Raw genomic sequence first — 27150 nt, forward strand, 5'->3', positions numbered from 1 at the left:
AGGATTGTTATGGACATTGGGAAAATATTTCATTTCCTTTAGGGTGAGCAGGAATGCATTTTCGTCCAATCCAGGACTCATCAGCCGCATTGATTCCGAAGAACCGGGGTAGTCCAGAGTTCGGTGTGTGACCGTTGGGTGTAAATGAGAGTGAATCCGTTGATGATGATAATGTAACCATGATGGTTTGACACATGATTGTTGTGACTGTATTTCGTTCTTCCAGTAGGATTGGATAGGAAGAAGAATTTGGAAAGTTCTTCACAAAGGTTTGAATGGTCTTTGCATGTTTGAGGGGTTTGTTTTGCATGACATATGCAATTCTCATTCGTCTTTGGAAGTGACTAATATTATCAATGAGTGAGCATTGGGTGGGTTTGGCCGGAGTGGGAACCAAGTTTAAACCTTTACTCGGGGCTATTCTCTCTGATGTGGAGAGAGATAGCTTATGATAGGTTGAGTATAACACGTTCTCAGTATTTTGTTTTTGTTTTTAGCCAAAGCAGCTTGGGATTGGGGTTTATACTTTTACTCGGTGGAGTTATGATTGGTGGCGAGTTCAGCTATATTGTATTTGCCTTGTAGTTTTTGGTCAGTTTTCTATTTGCCATTATATGTTAAGGGATTATAGTCAGACACGTTTAAGTCTCTTTTTTGAAGATGTGATGTCTGTGAAAAGAGCCGTTTGTGTCTTTTGTCCTTTCGTTGGTGGTTTCCTGCTTAGGAAGTGATGGAAGATCTTGAGTACTGTCTCGATGTTTGATGAGATGTTCCTTGATTTGTTTGATGGCTTCATCTTGCTTGGTCTTGAAATTGGCACGGTTTGTTTCCCTCAATTGTTGAAGCTTTCGCAGCATCAGCTTTATGAGTGTGATGGCAGCTGTCTTGTTGATTCGATCCCAGTTGGCTTGGAAGTCAGGCTTATAATTTAAGCCTCTTGGTAAGTATGGCGGTTGCAGTTTGTTTGCCAAGTATGGCGGTGGTTCGGTTTTTGCGATCGACTTTTTGAAATTGCGGATCTGTGTATGGAGGTGGGTTCGGTGGTGGGCGTATTCTTGGAAAGTTGAAGTCCTCGTCAGCCAGGCGGTGCTTGGTGGTCTTGCTTGAGTCTCTGGATTTGTTGGTGTCTCGCTCCAATGATTGTTCTACTTGAGAAGCGAGTGAGTCTAGAAATAGGATTCGGAATCAGACATATCCGTTTCCGGAATGACTTGGCCACGCACAATTGGTGAGGATGGTGGGGATACAGTTAGTTTGCTACATTTCGTTATGATGTGTCTGATATCGAGTTGGAGTATCTGCACAACCAAAAATTTTCAAAATTGACTTTGTGGTTTTGTTCAAGGTAGTTATTTTAAAAACAGTCAGACGGACACTTTTTGGGGACATACTGTGTTTGAATAGGAAATTAGTTGACAATTGACTTGCACATTTCCAAAGTACCCCTTCACGAAATGTTTGAACCCAGCTCTGTAGCGCTAGCGCTTTGAACGTGCACGCCCAAATGCATAATAATTGGTTGCTACGGATAGTACTTTGGTTGCTATGGGTGTACAGTGGAACGCTGCTATACTGAACACCGCTATACCAAACATTCGGCTATACCAAACATCATCCTCTGCTACCAGTTTTAATGTACAAAACGTACCAAACATTGTTGTTGAAAAAAGTCAACAGATTAACAAAAAATCTACCGGTTGTATACATGTATTAAACACTATTGGGCCACTTTTAATTCCCGAACATCAAACGACCCATAGTTACATTGAGTTTGAATGTTGAAGAGCGATAGATGGCTATTATTTCCCCTAGGAATAAAAGGGAAAATCACCCATTGCTAAAGTTTCCTGACGACTCCTCTCGCAGCCGCAGAATGTGAGAAGTGCCAGTTCACAATTGATCAAAAGAGGGTACCAGCGGTTCAAAATCGCTATACCGAACGATCGTTATTAGGAACACTTTCTGTGGATCTCATGAAGTTTGTTATAGTGGCGTTCCACTATAGTACTTTTGGCCATGCCAGCAAGATAGCAAAATTAGCGAATGCCATGTGACTCGCTCTCGGCCAATCAAGATACAGAATCTGTGGGGGGGGGGGTTGTGGTATTATAATACAATGCACAACCCAGGGTGTCCAGGGATTGGTCTTTTCCACAGTGCATTTGTGGGACGCAAGCACACGTAACAGTCTTCATGTTTTTATGCCCCACCGGCGAACATACTGTTTCCGCCTTGTCCGTCTGTGTGTGTGCGTGAGTGCTCTTGTATTGTATTACGCTCGAGGACAGACAACAAAAGGAGCACAAAGGAGCACAAACGGTTATGTGCTTAGTCTATGGAAAAGTGTTATATTAGAGGGACAAAGGAAAACACAATAGTTGTCCTCAGGCGTATAGTAAAAAAAGACTGTGTGAGGGTGGGTGTGTTCCTGTATTGTATTACGCTCGAGGACAGACAACAAAAGGAGCAAAAAGGGGCCATTCATCCTCGAACGACGGTGCCTATTGTCCTCGAACGCAGGTTTGTGCACTAAGTCTATGGGAAAGGTTTAGATCAGGGAACAAAGGAAAACACAAAGCCAATCCTCGGAAGCATAGCAAAAAACGACTGAGTTTGTCTTACATTCCCTATGTGGACTTGTGAACAAAAGATGTCCACATAATGCAGGTTGTGTTGACGTTATGTGGACTAAGCCTTGTCCACATAACGTTTCGCCCTCTCTGGAAAACAGGTTTAGAGGCATTTTGGGGTTAGGTTTATCAGTGGCAGAGTGAAGAGAAACACTAAAGGAAATCATAGAAAAAAAATTGGGTTGAAAGAGTTTTCACAGTTAAAGTAAAGTTATTTTTTGTGCCGAGTTTTCTTAACTACACGAAAACAAAGGAATGTCCGCATAGCGTATGTAAAACATGTGTGTGTGCGTGTGCATTTGGTTCCACAGCGATATCTGGATTGTATGTCCATGTATACCTTGATACAATGAAGGTAGCTTGCTAGTATAACTTACAGAAAATGAATACGTTTGGACCCCATAAGACAAAGGCCAGGATTAAAACAATAGGATTTTATTTTATTTATTCATTTATTTTTTTATTTTTTTTTACCAAACCAGTATGCATGTGCAAATGTAATCACTCACTAAAATATTAGGGGGCCTGTACACTGTTTATACATTTTTTTTTTTTTTACAATCAGTGTGGCTTCTCCACTCTTTTTTCTTGGACAGTCATATTTTAAATTGAAACAACAGAAAAAAAAATTCTCAATAGACACATGTACATGTAACACTAAAACTTGAGACTTGCACCGTAGTACATGTACATGTATGCAGCTCCGTGGGTTGTTCTTAGGATTTTGCGTCACTTTCGGACCCCATAGGCCAACTGTTCTCATTATTAAAAACCAAAGAAATGATGTCACGATGATAACTCAAGCTTATTCAGATAACCATATTTTCTTTTGATTATTTAAAAATTCTCATTTCCATGTAGGCCTTGTAAATGCTCAAAGGATTATGCTAAAAGGATTTGCCTTTGAGAAATGTCTTGCTTAAGACTGAAAATATCCAGTCGTTTGCTTAAATCACATACAATGACTTCCCAACAGAAAAGCAAAAAAAACAAAAATTCATTATGGGATCATAGGCATCAATACATTACATATATAACCTAAAGAAAACAATAACGATGTCAATGAACGTTCCATGTGACCCAGGTAAGTTGATGTTAATAGAGTGGTGTTATGTCATGGAAATAGGCATGGTTGCGGGGCATTTGTGTGTTTTAACACTACTTTTCTTGTTTAAGCTTGTGATTCAAAAGTGACTTTTATTACTGAGGCTTTCACATGCACTCATTTTTGTGTAGTTCTGGATAAAGTAATCCGACAGTTAAACAAGATGGCATCGAAGTTTGATATAAATTCAAACTTGAGTAAAATTTCATTAAACTCAAGCCAAGCTTAAGTTCTTACATAGTGCACCAGTTACATCACATTGGCAAGAGATATCATGATTGTCTTTGATTATCTGCAGGCATCCTTGATGGAATATATGGATTGTGTGTGCCGCCTTATGGTAGAGTTCAAAGCAAGGAATGAATTGGTGCTCCATGCAGCAAGGGCCATAGCCAACTTTGCTAAATGTCAGCAGAATGCATACAGACTCGTGAGTGCACCATGTTATATTTACATATTGTGCAGGGATCAAATGTAATGAGCCATTGTACATTCTTTTTAAGAATTAACATTAAAATAATTTAAAATTCAATGTTATATAAATTATGTTCCTCCAACTTAGTGTTAATAGGACCTCTCACCCACCTCCTTTCAAAATATAAATGTTAAGTGTTCTTTATGTGTGAGATATTCAGGCCAGTTGAAGGATAGAGTTCCAAGAAAGAACCAAACTAAACAATTTTGTGTTCAAGAGTGCATGGTTCTGATTGTTCTGTTTTGACTTTCAGGGTCAACATACTGCTGACGTTGTTGCAATCTGCATGAAGGTAAGTTTACATCAAGAAATCTCCTGAAAACTTGAAATGCTTGCAAGGTTTCAGCACAAACACTGATTGTAAACTGAGTACAATCAAAAATCTTCACATCTAGAATAGTTAGTTTATGTATGTGTGCACATTTACACCAAAACAATATGTCCTACTGGGCGCCTTACGGAGTTGGGAGTATCTAAGTCCACATAGTCACATTGTTGTCAGAATTAGATGTGTCACATAAGGGCAGGCCTATGGTAACTCAAATTACGTTCAAAAGGGTCTTCCGTCAACTTCGTGCTGTTATTCTATAAAGTCAAAGCATTCAGGGTGGATTTTTCTCACAGTAGATCTCTTATTGGTTAGTCCATGGTGGTGACCAAAACAAATGCAACCCTAAAAACATTTGCCTTTAAAAAAAAGGAATCTGTGGATTTTTATGTTTTGGGTATAAGATTAAATCTGAGAGCATTTTCTTTCAAATACTAAAAAAAATCAACAAATAGCACTTTGGGTTGCTGAGAAATTGCCAATTATGTAAAAGTAGTCAATGTTCATCCTGTACACAAACAATTATGACAGAAGGGATTTTCACTGTACACTTGTACATGTCCTAATCCTTACAATGGCACATAATGTGACAAGAGTATTTGATGGAAATGCCTTTTATTTTCCACCTGAACGGGTATCTCATCCTTTCAGGGGCGGATCCTGGAATTTTTGCAGGGGGGGTTTTCATCAGCCAAAAAATCTGAAAATGTACACAGGTTTTTTTCTCCGGACACTTGGCCTCCGTAAAATCAAAAACTGGGGGGGGGGGGGTTACCATATTTCAATAGGGGGCGCTGTTCAAATTCGACGATTATTAACACTAGATAACAGAATGGTGTACCGTATTTTGAACAGGCGGACATTATACCAGTATAATTTTTTTTTGGGGGGGGGGGGGGTTCGACTTATTTTTCAGGAATTTGTATAATAATTTTTTTTTTTGACAGCTGGGGTTTTTTTTGACCCCCAAACCCCCCCCCCCCCCCTCTGGATCCGCGCCTGCTTTTTAGTCCTATTTTAAACCTTTTCAGCATCATAAATATGTCAAAATACTAAAGAATTGCACAAATGAAGGATAATTGCACAGTAGGCTTACAGTAAAATGTTTCACTCTTTGAAGTACTTGTGTACATGATGACAAATGACTACTTTTACATAATTGACATTTTTTTCAGCAACCCAAAGTGCTATTTTCATGATTTTTTCATTATTTGAAAGAAAAAGCTTTCAGATTTTATCTGATACCAAAAACATAAAAATCCACTGATCCCCTTTTTCCTTTTTCTTTTTAAAGGCAAACCAGTTGTAGAGTTGCATTTTTTGGGTCACCCTGTATATTGTTCACCATAATGCGTATGCGTACAGGGGGAGGGGGTTGGAAGCACTGGGGAGGAGTCCTAAAAATTCGGCATTTCTAGGTACGTACTTTATGCACGGCCCCTAGAGGGATCCATTTTCATAACTCACATTACTGTTACTCACGTAACAGTTAAAACATATAAGAAACAAATAATCAAACAATTACCTCTTTTGGCACAAAATGTTAACCTTTCTCTGTGTTTTAAAAACAAAAATCCACAATAACACTTGTAATTTGCATATGTGCCAATACGACTGCCAAAAATCCATAATTTCTGGACAAAGAATACACATAACCATATTCCATCTCACTGCCACTTCACTTGAATGAAAGATATTATTGAAAGATGTTATTGTCCCCTTTAATTTGATACCATAGTTTAGGTTGTGATGCTTGTAGAGTCTGAATATTTCATAAATGTTCCACTTTCCAGCCATGTCCACCTTCTCCAAGAGGCAGACTAAAAAGATGTTCCTCATCAGCCGTGTGGTTGCGAAGGCCTAAGCGTCGTCGTTGTTAAACAAAGTTAATCCGATTATGTACTTGGACGGTATAACAGAGCAGTGAAATTCATGCACCCAAAAAACATGGCCTTTTGATTGTTGTGTTTCTCAAAAAATATTGTCAGTATGATTGAAATGTTAAATTATAATGGAAGAAGAAATTCTAAACTTCATGTCATTGAAAGAAATTGTTGTCATCGATACCGAAACATCAATTCTGGTTACTGGTAAAGCTGAAAGTCAGGAAGAAGTCATTCGTAAACGTCCCCAAATCATGTAGTTATCTCAATTTGTAGGAATCCCCTCAAGTTGTTATTTCACGAGAAGTTGAACACTTATATCAACTTTTCCAAATTTCAGCTTAATCTGTTTTTGCTAACGCTTGTGTTACACCTTGAACTATCTCCAAGGTAACTTTCAATGAGGATTTTTTTGCCTACCAAATTAACTCACGTGCATGGTTTTCAGGTTGGCTGGTTTGAGGGTAACAATGACAAATTGCATATTAGCATATTCATTAGTGTCACTCTACGTGACTTCACGTGGGTTTCGGTATCGACCAATGGAAGCCGGCAAAAAGTATGATATTTATTAATTAATAACTCGTGAAGGAGGCTATTCTGCAAATTTTTACTGCACACCATAATGGATAGGAACCTAATTAAGATTTGTGAGGCTTGAAAAGATTGACAGATATTGCAAACACCAATATTACAACTTTTAAAAATGCACGTAGCCAGGCCTATTTTTCCAATTTCAACAAAAAGTACTGAACATATCAAAACGATTTTTAGCACATAGTTGGATCATTATAAGGGAAACAAACCCTTGAAGTTGCATGAAGATATGGTCTTCCAAACGGGAAAAATTAATTTTCAAAGATTTCGCCCGCCAACGTGAACATGTTCGTGTGCATGTTGTTTCATTCAAAATAAAGTATTACGTAACCTTTAGAAATTGGCCTTGGCAACCACATGGCTGCCATGGCACCAACCTGCTTCCTTTCCCCAACAAACAATGGGATCTAAAGTTAGGCATCTAAAGTTTGGGATCTAAAGTTAGGGCCCTTTGTTGTGCGGTGATGATTTTTTTTTCCCCAAGTTGTTTGGTATGATTTATTTGATGGTTGTATTTTTATAGTCTAATGTGCCTGAAGTTCATTACCATGGATTAAGAGCTGTCTTCTCTCTACTGAAACACTCCACAGCCATCACCACCATGGACTTGATGAAGTAAGTACATACATGTATATATACATGTAAGCAAACATTTATCTATGAACAAGAAATACCGTATTTATTCTTATGTATGGTCATTGGTAAGGTGGCGTCATCTCTTTGACGTTTTAGTTGGATTAGGTTATCATCACTGATTTGAAAGACCAAACCGTACTAGATTGAGTGTTTGGGGCTTTACAGGGTGCGCTCATCAAGTAGTCAAACAGATTTTTTGAAAGAACATAGGGATTTTTCCAAGCCAAAATTTTTAATCAGAAAACTTGGCAAATGAGATTTAGTAATTTTCTAGTCGTATACCAAGTATTAAATAAGTTCCATTAAAGTATATTGGCTAAATGTTTTGTGGTTCATACTCCATTTATGGCCTTGATTTAATTATATGCTGTTATCACTACAATTCGTTAGATGCCTTTTGAAATGACTGATACATATCGTGTCTTGCAGACAGTTGATTGGCAGGCAAACCCAATGCCTGACTGCTATCCGGTTCCTTAGTGTGACGTCACTTCAGTCTAAACCACGCCCACTGACCATTCAATAGCATTGGAACCATTGGAACTGGAACTTAACACAACTTAAGTGTTTATCCAATGGGCGCTAATAATCAGTGGTGCGCGCGCGTGTATACACCAGATAATGGCAAGCCCCTTGAATTGCTTATTGTAGGTATTTTCCCAAACTTTAATAAATTGTGTTGCTTCCTTTAGACAAGAACTTTGAATGAGACATAGTATTTTGTGCAGTTGTCCTTCCTTCTGGCTTCAATAGCAAAAAATAAATGCTTCTTTACAAGTTGATTTATATGTTCGATGATAAAGGGAATAGTTGGATTTGCATTGCATGAACTGTGCAGAAAGTCTTGATTCAACTAGTATTTCTTCTAAAATCAGTTGAATCACACAGAAGGTACATTGGAGTGCAGTGTTTGGTGCAGAATTTTGACAAGTGATCATTATGAATATGAGACAATGCACTTGTTTAGTGATTTGTGCTGCACCCTATTTAATAAAAAAAAAAAGGCAGTATAGCTTTTTACAATTATCCTTCCTTCTGGCTTCAGTAACAAAAAAAGAACTGCTTCTTTACAATTTGATTTACATGTTTCCAAGACTTGAATACTTACTATGTGCATATTCAAATAAGGTTTTACCCTTCACCGACGTATAAACACTGTATACTCAGTTTATTACCTCCCAAGTGAAAGTTGGAAAAAATCACTTCGGGTGGGAGTCGAACCCATGACCTCCTGCTTTCTAGTGCAGATGTCTTACCACTGGACCACCGAGCTAACGGGATTGGTTGGCTGGTTCAAATCTGATGTACATAGTAGCAGGTACCGCATTAACTATTCATAAGATGGTATTTTACGTCGGAGTGATGTAAATCAAATTAGGTTTTGCCCTTCACCGACGTATAAACACTGTATACTCAGTGTGTTACCTCCCAAGTGAAAGTTGAAAAAAAAATCACTCGGATGGGACTCGAACCCACGACCTCCTGCTTTCTAGTGCAGATGTCTTACCACTCGACCACTGAGCTAATGGGATTGGTTGGCTCGGAATCTGATGTTCATAGTAGCGGGTACCGCATTAACTATTCATAAGATGGAATTTTGCGTCGGGGTGATGTAAATTAAATTAGGTCGTGGGTTCGAGTCCCACCCGAGTGATTTTTTTTCCCCAACTTTCACTCCGGAGGTAACACACTGAGTATTCAGTGTTTATACGTCGGTGTAGGGCAAACTTAATTTGATTTACATCACCCCGACGCAAAATTCCATCTTATGAATAGTTAATGCGGTACCCGCTACTATGTACATCAGATTCGAACCAGCCAACCGATCCTGTAAGCTCTGTGGTCAAGTGATGGGACATCTGCACTAGAAAGCAGGAGGTCGTGGGTTCGAGTCCCACTCGAGTGATTTTTTCCAACTTTCACTGGGGAGGTAACACTCTGAGTATACTGGTATACAGTGTTTATCGGTGAAGGGCAAAACCTAATTTGATTTACATCACCCCGATGCAAAATTCCCATCTTATTTCTTTTGGTTTTCAACTTTTGTTTCCATAGAGATGGGGCAACAGAGGTATTTACTGCGCTAGCCAGCACACCTGGTGCCATTGAAAACATTCAACAGAGTTTACTTCATCACGTTGTGGAGATTGCTGGTCCATGATATGATCTCAAATGTCAATAGAGGGCGCTTTATAAGGTTGTTAAACTCTGCCCTTTTGGGAGATTGACTCATATTGTGATAACATACCAATATGTTAGTGACTTAATATAAAAATGTTTAAAAAACTGTAATGGCCGGTTGACTTACTGAAGTTGTTAGTCAAATGTTTTTGTCTGTGAAGGCGAAAACCAATGCCTGAAGTGTTGCTTGTAAATATTTCCAGAGAGTTGCATGCCACTGGAATAGCCTGCCATGACACATGAATTCTTTAAGGTGAAAAATCATTCGGGAAATAAGAGTTGACCACAACCACAAAGTGCCCAAAGTAAGTCCAGTATGAAGTTGCCAAAATCTAAAGAAGGGTGCTGAACAACTAAACTAACCTGATAAAGTTTCAGCTCAGCTTCAGCTGTATATTCCAAGAAAAACAACGGTCTAGCATCTCGATTTCAAATCAAAAGTTGCTGAATCATGTTTTGAATTGGGCCTGAATTCAGCATCCCGGACACGTTTTTGTTGAGCCGATTGCAGCTACATGATGACGCGCACTGATCCGACAAATTAAAGCAACCACACGCGCGTGTGCGTCGTGTCAATGCTTGTGCGCGCTTCGCCGAATAAAAAAAAACGAACTACTAACGGAAACTTCCAACGGTGCGTCTTAAGGCCTTCTTTCGTTGATTTCCCTCAAAATGACAGCATGCTCTAAAGAATAATTACACAGGGAGTTTAGTCCCCTTACTATCTTTCAACCAAGTATGTTTTTCAACAATAATTACGTCAGTTACTTTTTAGATAGCTGCAAATGATGGACTATAGCTTTAAATAAATTAAGTACACATTGCGCTATACTTCACACAGAATTCTGTTCATAATTTTGAATTTCTCAAACCAGTTTAGATTAAGCAGCTTTTGTGGTAATGGCCAAAACATTTTTTCATGTGATTCTGGTGTTTTTGTTTTTGTTTAATTGTATTGTGAACGATAGTTACAGAACAGAGAAAAGCTGATTTACAAAGGGAGAGTGCGATACTCTCATTGCGTTACATGCACTATGCAAGCTGAGTTGGATCTCAATGCATGACCTTGAGGCACACTTAGATTTCTAGCAATTGCAGCTTTTATCTTTCACTGTGCACTACTTTTTGTAAAAGTGAACCTTTCTTTTAAAAAGAAAGGTTCACTTTTACAAAAAGTCATTTTTCACTTAAATTAAAGAAAAACCATGTATTTGTTAGCTGATCACTCAGTCCATGCACACTGATACAGCACAGCACAGCATAGATCATGTTGGTCATTGTACATCAGTGGCTGTTCATATACATGACTTCAACGTCCATTCATTATTGGCCATTATTGTCAGCATAAAAATGTCTCCTTTCATCAAAACAATTATGAATTTATAATTTTCAGGGTTGGCTGATTTAAATCATGTTGATTTAAATCACTGATTTAAATTGCGATTTAAATCAAATGGTTTTTTTTTTTAAATCACCGATTTATATCACTTTTTTTGTAGAAACCTTATTTTTGGCAAAATAAATTGATTGAGGGTATTTAATCATTTAAATCAACCGATTCCACAAACATGTGATTACAAAGTGTAAGATGTTGTTATTATGTTAACACATTCAAACACCCCAACTTCATCAGCATTGTCTCAAGTTACATGCAGGATTTGCATAATTACCCCAAATCATTGTTTTGATTAAAGTCAAGATCTGAGTTGAAGAGTTTCTCTTCGAAGTTTGAATTAAGACGGCACACTCACTTTTGCTATAATCATTCCTTGATCTGTAATATTGTTACGAGTCCGAGTCATCATGGTCAAGTCCGAGTCATTTTCCAATTTGACTCGAGTTGAGTCCGAGTCACAAAAAATGTGACTCGAGTCTGACTCGAGTCCGAGTCCTGGACTCGAGTCCAACAACACTGCCACCTAGTATGAAGGACCATTAATCAAACACTATAAGTTACACAAGGATCAGTGCTGCCGGTTTTGAAATTAGAAATAAACATGCCCATGGAGAACTGTACTCATATTTTTTTGGTATACCATGTACATGTTCCATAAATCACATTTTTCATTCATATCCACACACAACGTATCTCAGCTGTATCAATCAAGCCATGCACATTTAAGTGTATTCAGTATTTATGTACCATTGAACCAATGATGTAGACTACATCAAGTAATCAAGCAATTTTTCGCTGATTCAATACATTTTTTTTCAAAAGCATTTATCAGTTTATTGAGTTTTGTGGATGATGGGTATTATAAGGGTGGACGGGGAGATTTAGACACATTTTTAGACATATCAATATTTTGAAAGTTAAAAAAATCAAAAGAAAATTTGATTAAAATTTTTAAAAATCTGATTTAAATAAAATATATCAGATTTTTTTTTTTTTAATCACAAAAATTGCCAACCCTGATAATTTTATGGAAGTATTAATAGTTTTGGTTGGGCAAATAGAACTATATTGTAAGTGTTGCAATAGGGCAACCATGCCTAACTGAACTATTAAGTTGTATGTAGTTGGGTATATTTTGGAAGTGCCATGTTTAGGGATTTTGACTGGTTCAGCAGCTTGGCTGCAGCTCCAGATTGTGCCCACACCAATGTGACGATTTAACCATTGAACATTCATTCCATTATCGTAATGTTGCCTACCTAATTGTAGGTTTCCACATACCAAATTGAAACTTCATTTTTTTTTTATACATAAACAATATAACAGTAACACCATGTAAACATACCTGATGCCAACAGAACAAATGTAAAGTATATTGCCTTCTTATAACCTGGCCTTCTTATAGATTGCCTTACTTCAAGCAAAAGTGTATTTTGGTCTCATGTAACTGATTTTCACTTTTTTATATTGATATATTTTCTCATGTGCAACTAGTGGTGAAGATACATGATCTTCCTTCGAACCTTTTTGCTGTGCACAGCATATCTATTGCTCTTTCTAAACCAGTGTTGTCTTATTGTAGCTAGCTGCAAAGCAAGTATATTTTTTCCATTCAATAAAAATTAAAAGAAAAACCAGAATGGCAAGACTATTCAGCCTCATCAGATCATTAAATAGGGATGGGGCTGAAGCGTGTAGTTCATGCAATTCAATCTGAATTCCATTGGATTCTATTTTATGTTGAGTGTATAATCACATCTTTCAATTCTGGTTGTCTGCATATATCCTTACCCAAAGATTGCCAATGCATTGGCAAAACTGTAGTCAAAGACCAAATGAACATTGCCATGTACAAAATGTGTATAAGGAGCACAATAGTTTTGTTTGGGTTTTTTTTTCAAAGAAATCTGCCGTTTTGATAAAATCAAAATGATTATAATCTTTTTAATGATATATATTTTTTAAGTGATTACATAAATGTTGTTTAAAAAAAAATACAATTTTTTTCACATCAGTAAGCATTTACTTTTATATAAGAAAAACATTGTATAATTTTAAAGGAAGACTGCCCAAGTTGTCTTTACTACACAAACGATATCGATCAGTATCACATTTGTCCTTGTTCATTTGTTTGAAATTTAAAATGTCAATCCTTTCTATATTTTCTGTTGTAAACAAAATCTGATCATCTTGATGGCATTTGCCAACATTTAGTATGAATTTGTATATAATTGTTAATGTTAATAAATTGTGTCTCCTGCTCAAAATTTGAACAGGAAAGAGTATTAATTTGAACTGAGACTTATTTTCTTTCTCTAAAGATAAAGATTCTGATTTTTGTATCAGGTACAAATAAATGACTGCCTTAAACCAGTGCTTCAATATTACAGTCACTGACTATTTTTTATGCTGTTTTGTTCTGCCTTTTCATATTAAAGTGACAGTGAAAAGTGAAAACCCAACGCTCATGTAAGTGCTTCTATAGCAAAGATTGTTAGGGCAACATACCCTTCTTTCGCCACATAACAGTAGGGATAGGCCCAGCTTCTGTTGTAGCGGTGGTTTGCAAACACAATGGGACAAACATATTATAAGTATTATTAACACACACAAATAGTGCAACTGTCAAAAATATTAATGACAAAAATAATATTAAAAAAAAACGAATGATTGTACCTCCTTGGCCCTTTAAATATTGAGGACATAAATTTAGAAAAAGCTATTGCACACCACACAGTTTTATGTATGACTACCTGGTGTAAAATGTCTCGCAATGTTTGTAAACAAAACAAAATCTATTGTAAAATGGAATAGCTCACACTATTAAGACTTTAGGTCAGGGGTCTCTAGAGTTGATCAAGGCTCCCGGGTGTGAGCTATTCCATTTTACCGGATAAGTGATATTCATTCACACCAACGATAAAATTAATAACTAAGAAATGGCTTGTAATAAATTCAAAGTTAATCAAAGAAATTGACTGGAGTGTGTTTGAACCATGTGACCCCTGGGTTACCGTACCGGTGCCCTACCAACTGAGCTATCCAGCCTTATATGTTGGTGGTGAGTGATCCCCGTTTGCTATTCCCCAGCTTTGCAGCAATGTTGCTAGCATCGTGATTTGGGGCGCGATACGCATGTACGGGTTTATGGCTTCCGACTAGCGCCCTTGAACAAAGACATTGATACAATGGGGAGGACTGCATTATGGCTCGGTTGGTAGTGCACCAGTACGGTCATCCGCCCATCCGGCGATCGCAGGTTCAAACCCCACTCCAGTAATTGGTTTTGTTCAACTTTAAAATAATAATAATGCACCTACTCAATTTCCCTTTGTGCTTTATTCGCAGAAAAAAAAAACTTGTCATTAAAAAGCCGTCTCTTCCAAATGTGATCTCCGTTTGCCAATTCCTAGGTTTTCAGCTTTGCTAATACTTACGACGTGATTCCTGACTACTACTGGTAATAAACGCATCTAACTAGCGCCCGTGGACAAAAACATTGAGAAAATGGGGCACCGCCAAATACATAGGACTGGATGGCTCAATTGGTACGGTAATCCACGATCCGTATAACCCCACTTCAGTCCATTTCTTTGTTCAACTTGAACTTCACCTAGTCGGTTTCCCTTTATTGCTTTTTTGAGAAAAAAAATCATTTCTTGAAATCAGTTTTGAGATACCTCGAAATTGATTTAAATGATTTCGAGTTACCTCGAATTTGATAAGTTAAGATATCTATCGATGAGTGCAAGAGAAAGCCCCGACCTCCGCCGATGGGTCGGTTGGTACCTGTACAACAGACATGAAAAGTGTGTCCCGAGTGTCATTGGCAGGTACTGAGATAAGATCCGATTTGTGATTGACAACTTGTCATAGTTACTATAATATGTAAAGTATTAAATTATCAGGGGAATAATACAATTTGTTTGTGTAGTAATAAGTTACCGACTGATAATTTGATGTTTATATTTCAAGCTATTTGAGTTTCAAAGGAGGTTTCAGTTCCTTCGCCTATAATTATGACGCGTACTGTGGTTCAGTGCTTATATTAGGATGCCGCTGTAAAAGGCATTTGGTTATCACACTTCATGGAAATGAAACTCATATATCCCTCCCTTGGAGGTTAATATTTGATATCTGGCCTATTAATATCGTATGGTCACAAAATGGTTTAATTATATTCACCACAGCATAGCCAGCTGCAGTTACAGTCATGATGATTATCAGCGACTTGTTTACGCTGTATGACAAGCCTTTCGAAAGCCAACAATATCCAATCCACTGAGACACGCCATTTCCTTGTCTTCGTTATTTCCTGCTCCGCCTAACAACCGATCTCTGGGTATCTATGGTAACCGTATCCTGCGTTATATAGGTGAGTTAAACATTAACTCAAGTCGTGTGTCTGCCAGCCACTCGAATCGAAACTTGATTATTACGAGTTACAGTGAGGACCTCCGCCTGGGTTGTTCGGTAAACAAAATCTGTCATTAATTTATTGAATATGTAGCACTTTGAACTCATCTTGTACTTTACCATATGTTCGATTTACGCACGAAAGACCAGACTCATGACTTTAACGAAAATAGAAAGCCAAACCAGCCCCAAAATAATTTCCGCTTTGATGAAATCCAACATTGTCCATTACTATAAAGGTATATAGGGATATATATTCAAATAAGAAACAACACGGGCACCATGGTCGCTTGTCCACCGTACACCTAAGATATTGTGTTTCTGAAATGAATAATTAATATTCAAAAAATACGATGTGGTAAAACTACTATAACAGACAAATACAACATGGGAATGGTTCTCGGGGATCATTATTTTGGCTGGTATGGCAGGTTAAACATTTGTAGAATTGTTTATACAAAGGAAACGTATTAACATATGATTGTTGAACTTTCTGCTGAAATTAAATGGCTATTGTAAGCAAATCAAATATTTTATACTTTATTTTCAAATCAGAAATTTACATTACTTCTCAGCGACACTGCCAATAAAACAATGATACTTTTGCATTATCAAGAGTGAACGATACTGTTTGTGTTTTCGTTGTGATACAAGAGTTAATATGTCACCTCAATGGTGGTCATATATTATACATATTTTGATACTTATTTAATATTGAATTGGCATAGGCCATGATAGCTTTTTCGGTCAAATGTTTAAGTCCCAACAACCCACAACAACAACAACAACAAAATTAGCCTTCAAATTCCTCTTCGTCTTACGTTTGTTTGTTTGTTTGTTGGGGTGTTTAATTTGTTTGTTTGTTTGTTGGGGGTTTGCTTGTGGGTTTGTTTGTTTGTTTGTTTGTTTGTTTGTTTGTTTGTTTGTTTGTTTGTTTGTTTGTTTGGTGGGGTGTTTGTTTGTTTGTTTGTTTGTTTGTTTGTTTGGTTTTTGGGGGGGGGGGGTTATGAGCGTGCAATTAAACTGGAAGATATTAATAGTTGGACGAAAATGTATAAACAACTGCGCGCATTTACAGGAAAAAATGTCCTGTCTCTTATTTTTGAAACCGATTATTGGTTCCTATTATTTGATTGAGAATCAGATGATTGGGCAGTCATCGAACGTCCCAATCGTTGTTGTCATATCCACATTGATAGGGTTATTACTCTCAGGATCGAGTGCAAGGGGAAATTGTCGCCGGGAAAAGTGCAATGCCAGAAATTGAATTATCATTAATGGCTGGTCATATCAGAGCTACCTTGACGACACCATGATGTGTTTCCAAGACAACCAGAATACAAACTAGCAATGCGTTGTTTGGTCACCTTGGTGAAACTATACTATTTTGACAGTATGGGTTACTATGGTGAATCGTGATACTGACTATGGGTAGGGTTCATGCTATCGTCTGTACATCCAATGTTTCTGATAAATGCAGAAATTATTATTTAGTTGCACAGAGGATTGTGTTAAATTTCCTGTAACATTATTTCAAGATTGTGTCCGCACTCAATCATGCATCACCAAGTGTTTAATCATGCATGTTAGGCGATCAAGAAACGCCCTCAACCTCGTCCCCAATGCGTATTTTATTTCCAACCTCGTTTCCAATAGGAAGTTCTGGATAGCAAACTTTCTTCATGTATCCCTTATTCGATATCGCAATTTGCTAGTAATGGATTTATATCGTGTAGTTGGTGTTGTTATTTCCAACGTGCATTACGTGCTTTCACGATTATTGTAATTATAACGCCTACTCAAAAATACTCCCTTCCATTCCAGTTTGCTTATATTAATATGAAATGTGATACTGCATATTGGCGGGCCAGATTGTAACATTTTAACTTAAAAAAAAAGTGTTTTCATAACTAACGGCGAGATGCTGTTTTTGACCCAGACACCGCATACAAAAACAAACGCTAATGTAACGCACATGCAGGCACCAGACTATTCCTCATTTGCATACGTGTTCAAAAATCTTGAACATTTTGGCCAAGTTCGCGCAAGGACTATAGTTGACCAATGGTTAACTAACGTTTGCCCGAACTCTGTCTAATCGACGGTGGTTGACTACGCTAGTCGTCTATTTAGAACCAGCCTACTGGGGTTGGTTGCTTCGCTGGTAACTAATAGCCGCGCGCATTCATAACGCTAGCAGAGAGCCAGGATCCAGAAGTTTTACAATGACATTTTGACCAGCGTTTGACTAGAGACGTTCGCACGTTGCTATTAGTGCGCAGGCGTAAGGTACGTCACAAATCAACCACTAGTCGACTAATGGTCCTTGCCCGAACTTGGCCACAAATGATCCAATACCAGGGTGAGATAGCAGGTAGTGGTGGGCGCGTACTGCTCGACACCCTGGGGACGAGGTTGGAAACGCCCTTTACTAACCGTTTTCGGTGTAGCGCCTTTATAACTGTGAACCTTTATATGAAACTTTTAGTGCCATTCTTCAATGGCAACATGTTCAAGAAAATCCGAATGGTTCGTGATAATGCTCTACAGTTTCTGGTTTCATCGGGGTACCGGACGTTAGTGTGCTTTGGGAATGGGTCTTGAGTTGGGTTCGGAATAGAGGTTTGTATTTTTTTTTAATCTTCATTCTCCCTCCAATGTATGCTCTTCCTTTCATTCTTCATTTCGTTATTATTATTGCGCTATTTTACTTTAGAAAGTATCTGAAATAATATATGCCAACGATGTTTCTGTAAGTTACGAAATATTGCTTGTTTTCGTTAAATAATGACCTTTTGTTATTAATAAAGTTTTATTTTAAAGTAAATTTTGCTTCTTTCTCCATGATGAGTCTTGTATATTAGGCCTAAATATTGTATTACTATTTTTTTTATGTAAGGCCACTCAATCAGGACAGGCCATCGATATATAGTAACTGGATTTCTTTTGGGTGAAAACCTTACTATACGGGGTATTTCGTCATTAAACTATCCGCTCGTGTGTTTGTATCCCTTGGCTATAACCTATGCTATAACCTATGCTTTGTTATACAAATAATGAATGTTATAAAGTTTCAAACTTTATGAGGGCAATGGTGAGAATATTTTCATGAGTTGTAAGATGGGATGTTCCATTCAACGAGGCGCTATTTAGACCATAATCATGCGTTATAGCAGTACAAAACCTGCCTTTGAAGTTGATGCAATTGCTTTGATGATTTTTTTGCATTGTTTTAAGAACTTAACATTATTTTTCATTATTGTCAATGATATAACTTTTAAACCTTTGTTAGCCTTAAACAAGCTGGGACAAAAAGTAGTGGATATGATACAATTTGGTGAGTTTTGTTTGTTCTTAAAGTTTTATCCTCCAATTGAATGACAAAGATCTACTTGGATGTTATAAAACAAATAATAAATGTTTTGCATTCGTGTAATGGTGAGCATATTTTCATGAGTTATAAGACGCTGCGCCTCGTTGAATGGAACATTTTCTCTTTCAATGGTGAAAATATTCTCACCATTGCACTCATAAACATTCATTATTTGTATAATAATGCACCTCAAGCCAAGAAAGTAAGTGTACAAACAATGACGGTATAAACTCAACGAATTTTACCAATAGAAAACAAGTGTTGCAAAGATAAAACAGTTCTATGTGTGTGGCAGTCTTGTTGATTGTGGAGAGGCGTGTGAGTCAGCAGGTGCATCGTGTTGGAGAGGCCCTGATAGGTTCAAGGGTCATCCTTTCAGACCAGCTATGACGCCTCCGAACAAGGCGTGAACCCTCTCCTAGTCTGTATCAAACACCACTCACACACAACACAATGTCGGGATAATTTCACCATCAGGTTATACATTAACAGACAGAGGTGGTGTCCCTTGCAACCCTTTCAAAAAGTGCACTTTCTTTGTCTCCGTTGTTGGTAGTAAATGTGATATACATATAATTATACTCAATCATACTTATTAATGTTTCAATCGTTATCTCTTTGCACAGCAAGGGTATATGATATGTAGCAGATTCGGCAATTACCGGTAATTATGCAAAACAAGACTGCGATCATTCTGACCATGCATGCAGTGGGCGCCTTCTACCATGTCTTCGGAGACCCGTTGTTGTATTACAAAACATGGCAGCCAAATAGACCAATCAACAGCTTAGTCCACATTTCTGATCGAAATGACGTCACAATTTCTAAGGTCGACTCCGATTGGCTGGCGCGTGGGGTCGCATAAAATGTGCATGCTCACATAATATATCAGACATTGGATAGGGAAAGGGCTCCCTTGAACAACGGATGATACTCGGACTATAAACCCAAGCTTCACATCAATAACAAAATGCACGCAACCAATGGTACAGAAAACATAACAACCTTCCGTTTTATTTTCAAAATCTAGACAGAGATTTTGAACTGTATCAGATCCACTGAAAAAAAAATCTTTCAGTTTTGTGTAAAAAAAAAAAATAGCCTACCACCATACACGATTTTTTTTACAGAGATTTGGAAATCAAATGTATGAGTTACCTGAAGCATTCATTGTTGGAAATGATAAAATTTGGATTATTTGATGATGATAGGCCTACATCTAAAAAAAAAAAAAAAAAAAAAAAAAACACGATATAAATCTTAGAAATTGAGTCAATTTGTACGCACTATCAAAACGATGTAGGCCTGTTACCGTGCGCGCCCGGTGCTTTCGACGGACGGCGGCGGAACGTTTCCTTTAGCGGGCTTCCCAAAAATGGGCGGGCAAAGGAAACAAATTCAAAAGTCGGAATGGGGTGGGATAAAATACTCCCATCTCCGACTTAATTTTCCTATTGAGGAGTCCGGAAGCGCGACACCAGGGGTCAACTTTCAGGCTCTATATGCCATGAATTGTGTGACTTGCGTGAAACATTCACTCATGACGTTAATTTGAATGTGGATCCCGATGAATTATCATTGATAATAGTTTATAGAGAAACTCGGAAATACGAGTTCAGCGTGTAAAGGTTCAAAGTACAGCATCGATCGCTCGTCTGGTAGCTATGCGTACGGTAGTGGAACGCGGAACAAAGAAATCAGACTGCAATAGGAACTGAATGGACGTTATAGGGACAGATTTAAGGTCTAGTAAAATATTACATTTAAAACTCCAGGTTTTTCAACTGCGTTTTATACTTTCTGCAATTAATTACTTACTTAATATTTTAATAGTACAAGTTCTCCTATCAAATGTCACATTTTGTTGTTTCGGTTATGGAAATCTTCCATTTGAATTCGTGTAAAATAGTGACAGGGTTTTTATGCTTATGCCCGTTCCAATTTAAACGAAACATACAAATATTTAGGGTTTCCTCGTTCATGCAATAAGAACAAATTACTTAACTTGTACATTAAATTTCGTTAGTCTTATGCCTCTTGCAGATGATCGCAGACGCTCCAAAAAACAACGAATTAGTGTTTTGTTATATTATTATTTTATATTAAAACATTTAAGTTGAAAATTCGTTGCGCCAAAAAATTGAACTTACAAAATACCTGAAACGGGAGAAAACTTTTTAATCGCGTCCAATGTAGTGTATCGAACACGTAAATACCACTAATTAAAAAAACACAGTTGGCCTGGTGATTTCTGATTTTTTTTAATGCATATTATTCTTAGGGGTTATTATTTAGTTTAGGCCAAGAAACTTAGTCAAACGAAATTAACATTTAATGTACAAGTTAAGTAAATCGCTTTTATTTTGTCTTGCTTTTGCGCCCATATCGCAACAGAAAAAAACACCACACAACAATAATTGTCGGACCGCAGTTCGACAGTTGTAAACTAAAAATATTCCACACTTCGGTGGATTTTTTGTTCAATGTCTTGTAAAAAAAAAAAAACAGTTCTTTTGTAATGCTAAGCAGCAAGTTTAAGGAAACTTTAAATTTTCTATAGTGCCCCGATCGAAAAGTCGAAACATATACAATAAAGAGCAAGTTGCTCACAATGGCTGTTTGTAAACTGGCAACAATGTACATCTGGTTTCACATGTCAGACGAAACAAAAGGAAACTAAACCGAATTTAGAAAATACCGCTGCCATTATCGATATTGTCTAGAATTGTTTGCGATGTGCGAGTGAAGAAAATACTGAGTCACTGATTGACTGACTGACTGAGTGACAGAGTGTTGTGTCCTATTGGCCTAAACTAAGACCGGGTCTGGACAAACCTGGTCTTCTCCAAGTTGCTGATATCTTCCCATATAATCAGTCTGTGGCTGTCGAGTTAGTTTGCGTGAGCTGTATTATCATAGAATCTTCACTGGCCCACGCCAACTGTTGACATTTCGGCAAATTATTAACTAAGGATAATTGTTCATGTTTGGTTGGCCTGCCCTTCCCCACGGAACACGAGGCAGAAAGGCTGCAGACGCTCGCATCATCCACCACACAACTCACGCTGTTCAGTCCAAGTTCTGTCTCTGCACAGCTAGCTATAGCTCTACATTCATGCTTGTGTGCAACACATCCTTGAATCAGGATTTGTTCGGGCAGGAGAAGGCAAGTCTACATTTCGGGGGTGAGTTTGTATCACGGTGGCTTAATTTATGGTAACCTATACGTTGGCCAACGAATTTTTAATTGTTTTTCCTTAAAATATCGAATCGAACGGTAACATTCGTTAGGGAGGTTCTATGGGATAGCTATTTAATTTGCACTTTTCCGCCCTGTTGTTTCTCGTATTAGATAGATCAATATCTCGAAAATGCCAACGAAATCAACTATTATACATTAAAAATCAGTGTTTTTTGGTCACTTTTCTGTTTTTCATCATTGTTTTACAGACCGCTCAGCTTGGCATATGCTTTTTAGATACAATTCACAAATGACACTGGCAGTTCATTGTGAGCAAACTGCAGAAAATGTCTGCAAATATTACGAGCGTGATGCAGACACGTCGTAGGCTCAAGTAGCCGCAAATAATCAAGTTCGTATTTCATGAGGAGATTTTGTTGTCAGAATCATATTGCGATTCAGGCCTTGGTAAGATATTTAATTGCTAAGCTGAAAATATATAGGGGGAAACTCTGGTAAGAGAAACACGATGAGTTTTGAAATTATTTTTTGTAAATAAAGTGAGACGTTGTTTGTTCGTAGGCGATATCTCAATCGTAACAAAGCTTGGAAACGAAACCACGTGGAAATACATGTCAGCCAAGCCAGCCTGTGGTCCTATGTGTGTTTTCTCAGTATCAACAGCGATCTTTAACCAAACATTGTGAGTGGGCATATGGGTGCAAGGTGGACCTTTGTTGAAGGCGAGGCCGGCATATCATTCACGTCGGATATAATGTTTAGGGTTATCTTGTTATGAACAAACACTTCTCAAAGAACACATGCACTGACTATCACGATAACCGTGAGTATATCAACACAACAGTACAGATAGTCAAAATGATAAAACGGTCTTTAACATTGCAATTTTACATCTGAAGAATATATGAATGTCCAATCATATTATTTATTATAGTTTTATTATATGGATACACATTAAAAAAGATACATTAGGAAAACAAAGAGAAAACAAATGCCGTTAAAGCTGGTGTACTCCTGTTTTTCCCCCCTTTGTTACGGAAACAAAAAACACTATTGCATTTTCTGCAAGCGAGAGCTCGAAGGGCGTGGATCGTACTGCGCAGTACGGTGCTAGACAGTGTTAAATCATTAACTTGGTCTGTTAAAACATCAACGATATCACCCCATGCACGCGTATGTATAACTGATGTACACAACGATAAGTTAATATGACTGATGTTTACATGGCAACAATCGAATGCGTCAACGATTACGTCATTTGCCCTTTTGGGGTGGATTACGTCGGAGTTTCAATTATATTTAAAATTACGCAACATACATAGTTTTGTTAAGTCTTATATAGGCCTAAAGGGGAAAAAATGAACATTCTAGACATTTATGCTACATTATCCCAAGCCATTCAGTTGTAGGCTATAATATAGGCCTACTCGGAGATCAAGGAACATGGTATTTTCTCCTCCGTGGAAATAACAACACAAAATAATGCGAGGAGACATTTTGTAGTTAAATTGAAATAGATCAAAGAATAATCTGATCAGATAAACGAAACTCACAACACTATCTTACGCCCTTTTAATTTCCGAGGAAAGAGAAAACATACATATTGAGGCTTCAACTTATCCGGATAGCGTAATTTTCTTATTTCCTGGTGTGTTTTTTTTGGTCATTCTTGGCTTTTCTCCCCCCCCCCCCATTATTTCCCCCCTCCCTTTTTCCTTCTCCCTTATTTAAAGGCATATATGACCATTTGCTTTTCATAATTTTTTTTTGACGCCAATAAGAACACCACTCAAAATCCAAAGCAAATCTATTCTGTTGAAGTTTTAGGTCAGCGGATATTACACTTTTCGATAAAACAGTGGAAAACCATGCACGACCTCCTGAACACGAAACACGAAGTAGCACTAAAAGCTTTTGTCAATTTTTAGCCAAATGTAGTAGATCGGATTTTCTGACTCGATTTGTTTGGAGTCAAGGGTCAGCTATTTTAAAATGCTTCTTATCCATATTCCAGTACTTATGCGCAAAACGGTCAGTTGCATCCGTGTACTGTCACCTGCATGGCTGCAGTGGCGTACCAAGAATTTTTTTTTTAGGGGGGGGGGGGACAATCCTGTACGAGGGGAGTTCCTGACGTCCGCACCCAACTCCCTGACACTCACTAGTCGCTACCACTCGCAGGTCCACACTCTCCCCGTGGACGGTGGGAGATAACCCACCGTCTTCCAAGAGCTTCAACATATACATGATATAAGCTCGATGTCTTATCACGTTGCTAGTCTTATTTCCAGTGTCAAGAGTCCTTTTTGACTACAGGTGCTTCCTGCCTTTTCTTGGCATTATCAACTGAAAAAAAATAGAACTTGAATCGTATCACTTGCTTCAATTTAATATTAAATATCACAATACAGTAAATAACCCACGGGTTTGCTTTAGAAGATAGTATGAACAAAAAGTCGCATTGCACTTACAAAATCTTAAGTTAACCGACCCGTTACAAATTATGAGGGAACAATGCACATTTTCCCATTCTAGTGCACAACACCTTTATAATCCGCCTCAAAAGAATGTGTTTTTTTCACAAACATGTAGTTGATTATGTGATTGGCGATAAAGGTTTATAATACTTTGACAACTTTTAAATAGAGAAGGAAAGTTGTACTGGTTTACTCGAGATTTTCTGAGATTTGCTAGTCAAGCGCATCACGTAGGCCTATACGCCAGGCCCAGTCTCCTCTTGATTTGTGCCAACTTCCCGAACACATTTTTAACTTTCAGAGTGAATTTTACAACAAAATGTGTTCATCAAGTTTTCATAAAGTGGTGTGTATATAGAGAGGGTGGTTGGGCTTTCAACCGCCCTTCTGTGACTACCAAAAAGAAGAAGGAAAAGTAAGGGGTAGTCTAAGAAATTATATTAGTAAATGTAACAGCCTCTTCTTGCTGGAAGGAATCCAGAATATGGCAACGCGGCGGCACACGTAATAATTATGTGTAATGGCTCTTCCCCTCTTTTCCCTCCGAATTTTAACGTCAGGCCCTAGTCCCGAAAATTGGGTAATCTCTCCCCTGATTGAAATGTTTTGTTTGTTACTGCCATAGTATATACCAAGCTAGCTCCTCCCGCATCCTTCAAGGATCACTTTCAACCGCTGAAGGTCCAAATTTAGTGTTCACAATTTACCAGCTATATTTCAAAGGTTGGGTCACACTCGCTTGCTGGACACCACATTACACTAGGGGCGCTGTTCATTATGCAGATGTACATCTTATGCATACTTACGCGCCTTAACCTTACATCAAAACGGAGCGTTTTACACTTTTTTGTCCACTTTTGTAGTGCTATTGAATAGACATTTTGGTTATTGGGCATTTCGAAAAATGCTTCAACTCCGCCTTTTTTTGTAGTCTGAGTATCACCCGTAATCCACGGAGCCAAGTCTCCTATATAACGTCTGATATGTCTAGACATGCAGATAAATGCAAGCCGTGCGCAAGCCAATCGGAGTCGACTTTACTACATCGTGACGTCAGTCCCAACTCAGGACTAAATTCGAGTGCAGTGTTTTATAATACAACAGCCGGGCGCGCATTCGCGTAACATTATACAGAGCGGGTGACACAGGTTTTTTAATCCAGTCTATGACGCGCAGTGGGTGAATGACCGAAGACCCGACATAGAAAACGCCCGCTGATTGGTCAAAATCTAGAGGTCAAGATGAGGTTGTCTTGCATAATTAATCAGCGAATCTGCTCAAATACAATAGACCATGGCATACGCCATGGCATATTACGTAAAGACTACCTTTTTTGTTTCTCACCACAAAAAAGTGTGGTCTGAGTATCACCCGTTCTCCACGGAGCCCTATCTATCTCCGGTCGAACGTCTGACGTCTCCTGACATGCAAATTTATGCAAGCCGCGCGCCAGCCAATAGGAGTCGACTTTACTAAATAGTGACGTCACTTCATTCTCAAATCAGGACTAACGCTGTGATTGGTCAATTCGAATGCAGTGTTTTGTAATACAGCAACAGCCAGGAGAGCATTCGCGTAACATGATACCAAGCGCCGCGCGCCGTGACAGTTTTTTTTTTTAAATCCATGTCTATGACGCGCAACCGGTGAATTAGTCTGGTTCCCAGACCAAAAGATTCTGACTATTCCGGGCCAACCTCGTCCCCAGTGCTTACTTTATTTCCAACCGCGTTTCCAATAGTAAACCCTGGATAGGAAACATTCTTCCTGTATCCTGATTGGATAACGCAATTGGCTAGTAATGGATTTTTATCGTGTACTTGGTGCTATTATTCACAACGTGCAGTACATGTTTTCGCGATCATTCGTCCACGCCTTCTCGAATATACTAATTTCCTTTACAATTTGCTCATATTAATATAAAATATGATACTGCATGTTGTCTCGATAAGATCGTAACAGTTTGATTTCAAAAATCGTGTTTTTGTAACTCACGCCGTGCTCGCGCTGCTACGAATTGACTCTGTTTTTACCCCAGACACCGCATACAAAAACAAACTCTAATGTGTAACGCATATCCAGGCACCAGACTGTTCCTCATTTGCATACGTGTTCAAAAATCTTTTAATGTTCGATCTGATCAAATTTTTAAGTAAATTACTTGCTTCGTAATATCATACAGCTATGATAATACAGTTTGATGTTTCTGTAAGATAACATTGACTAATGTTGATCTGGAATCTTCAAAATTAGGCACCCAAATAGCACTGTTAGCAGGCGGAGCCGAATGAAGACCGAGTTTTGGAAAATCTCAGTAACGGTCGTCAAATTCAAAATTGTACATGACGCAGCAAAAAGTTCGCCCATACGATCCGAGAATATTTGATGCACAAAATCGTCGTTGAATTTCAAGTTTTCTAAATGAAAGCAATGAATATTAATTATCAACTC

The 27150-nt window shown here is 38.0% G+C and overlaps 1 protein-coding gene across 2 annotated transcripts in view; it reads left to right on the forward strand.

Annotated features, from left to right (window-relative positions):
- LOC119731163 overlaps positions 1-9997 on the forward strand; it is a 34924-nt gene extending 24927 nt beyond the window's left edge. Inside the window, exons 9-12 of one of the 2 annotated variants that reach the window (XM_038204213.1) lie at positions 4034-4165; positions 4464-4502; positions 7542-7633; positions 9710-9997. In XM_038204213.1, coding sequence (XP_038060141.1) covers positions 4034-4165; positions 4464-4502; positions 7542-7633; positions 9710-9815 — 369 coding nt within the window. In that variant the 3' untranslated portion in view covers positions 9816-9997. Of the gene's footprint in view, positions 1-4033; positions 4166-4463; positions 4503-7541; positions 7634-8083; positions 8824-9709 lie in introns of those variants that run through there. The other variant, XM_038204214.1, reaches the window with a different exon arrangement.
- Positions 9998-27150: the final 17153 nt, after the last annotated feature.

The sequence above is a fragment of the Patiria miniata genome, unplaced genomic scaffold, assembly GCF_015706575.1.
Source record: "Patiria miniata isolate m_02_andy unplaced genomic scaffold, ASM1570657v1 HiC_scaffold_23, whole genome shotgun sequence".
NCBI lineage: Eukaryota > Metazoa > Echinodermata > Asteroidea > Valvatida > Asterinidae > Patiria > Patiria miniata.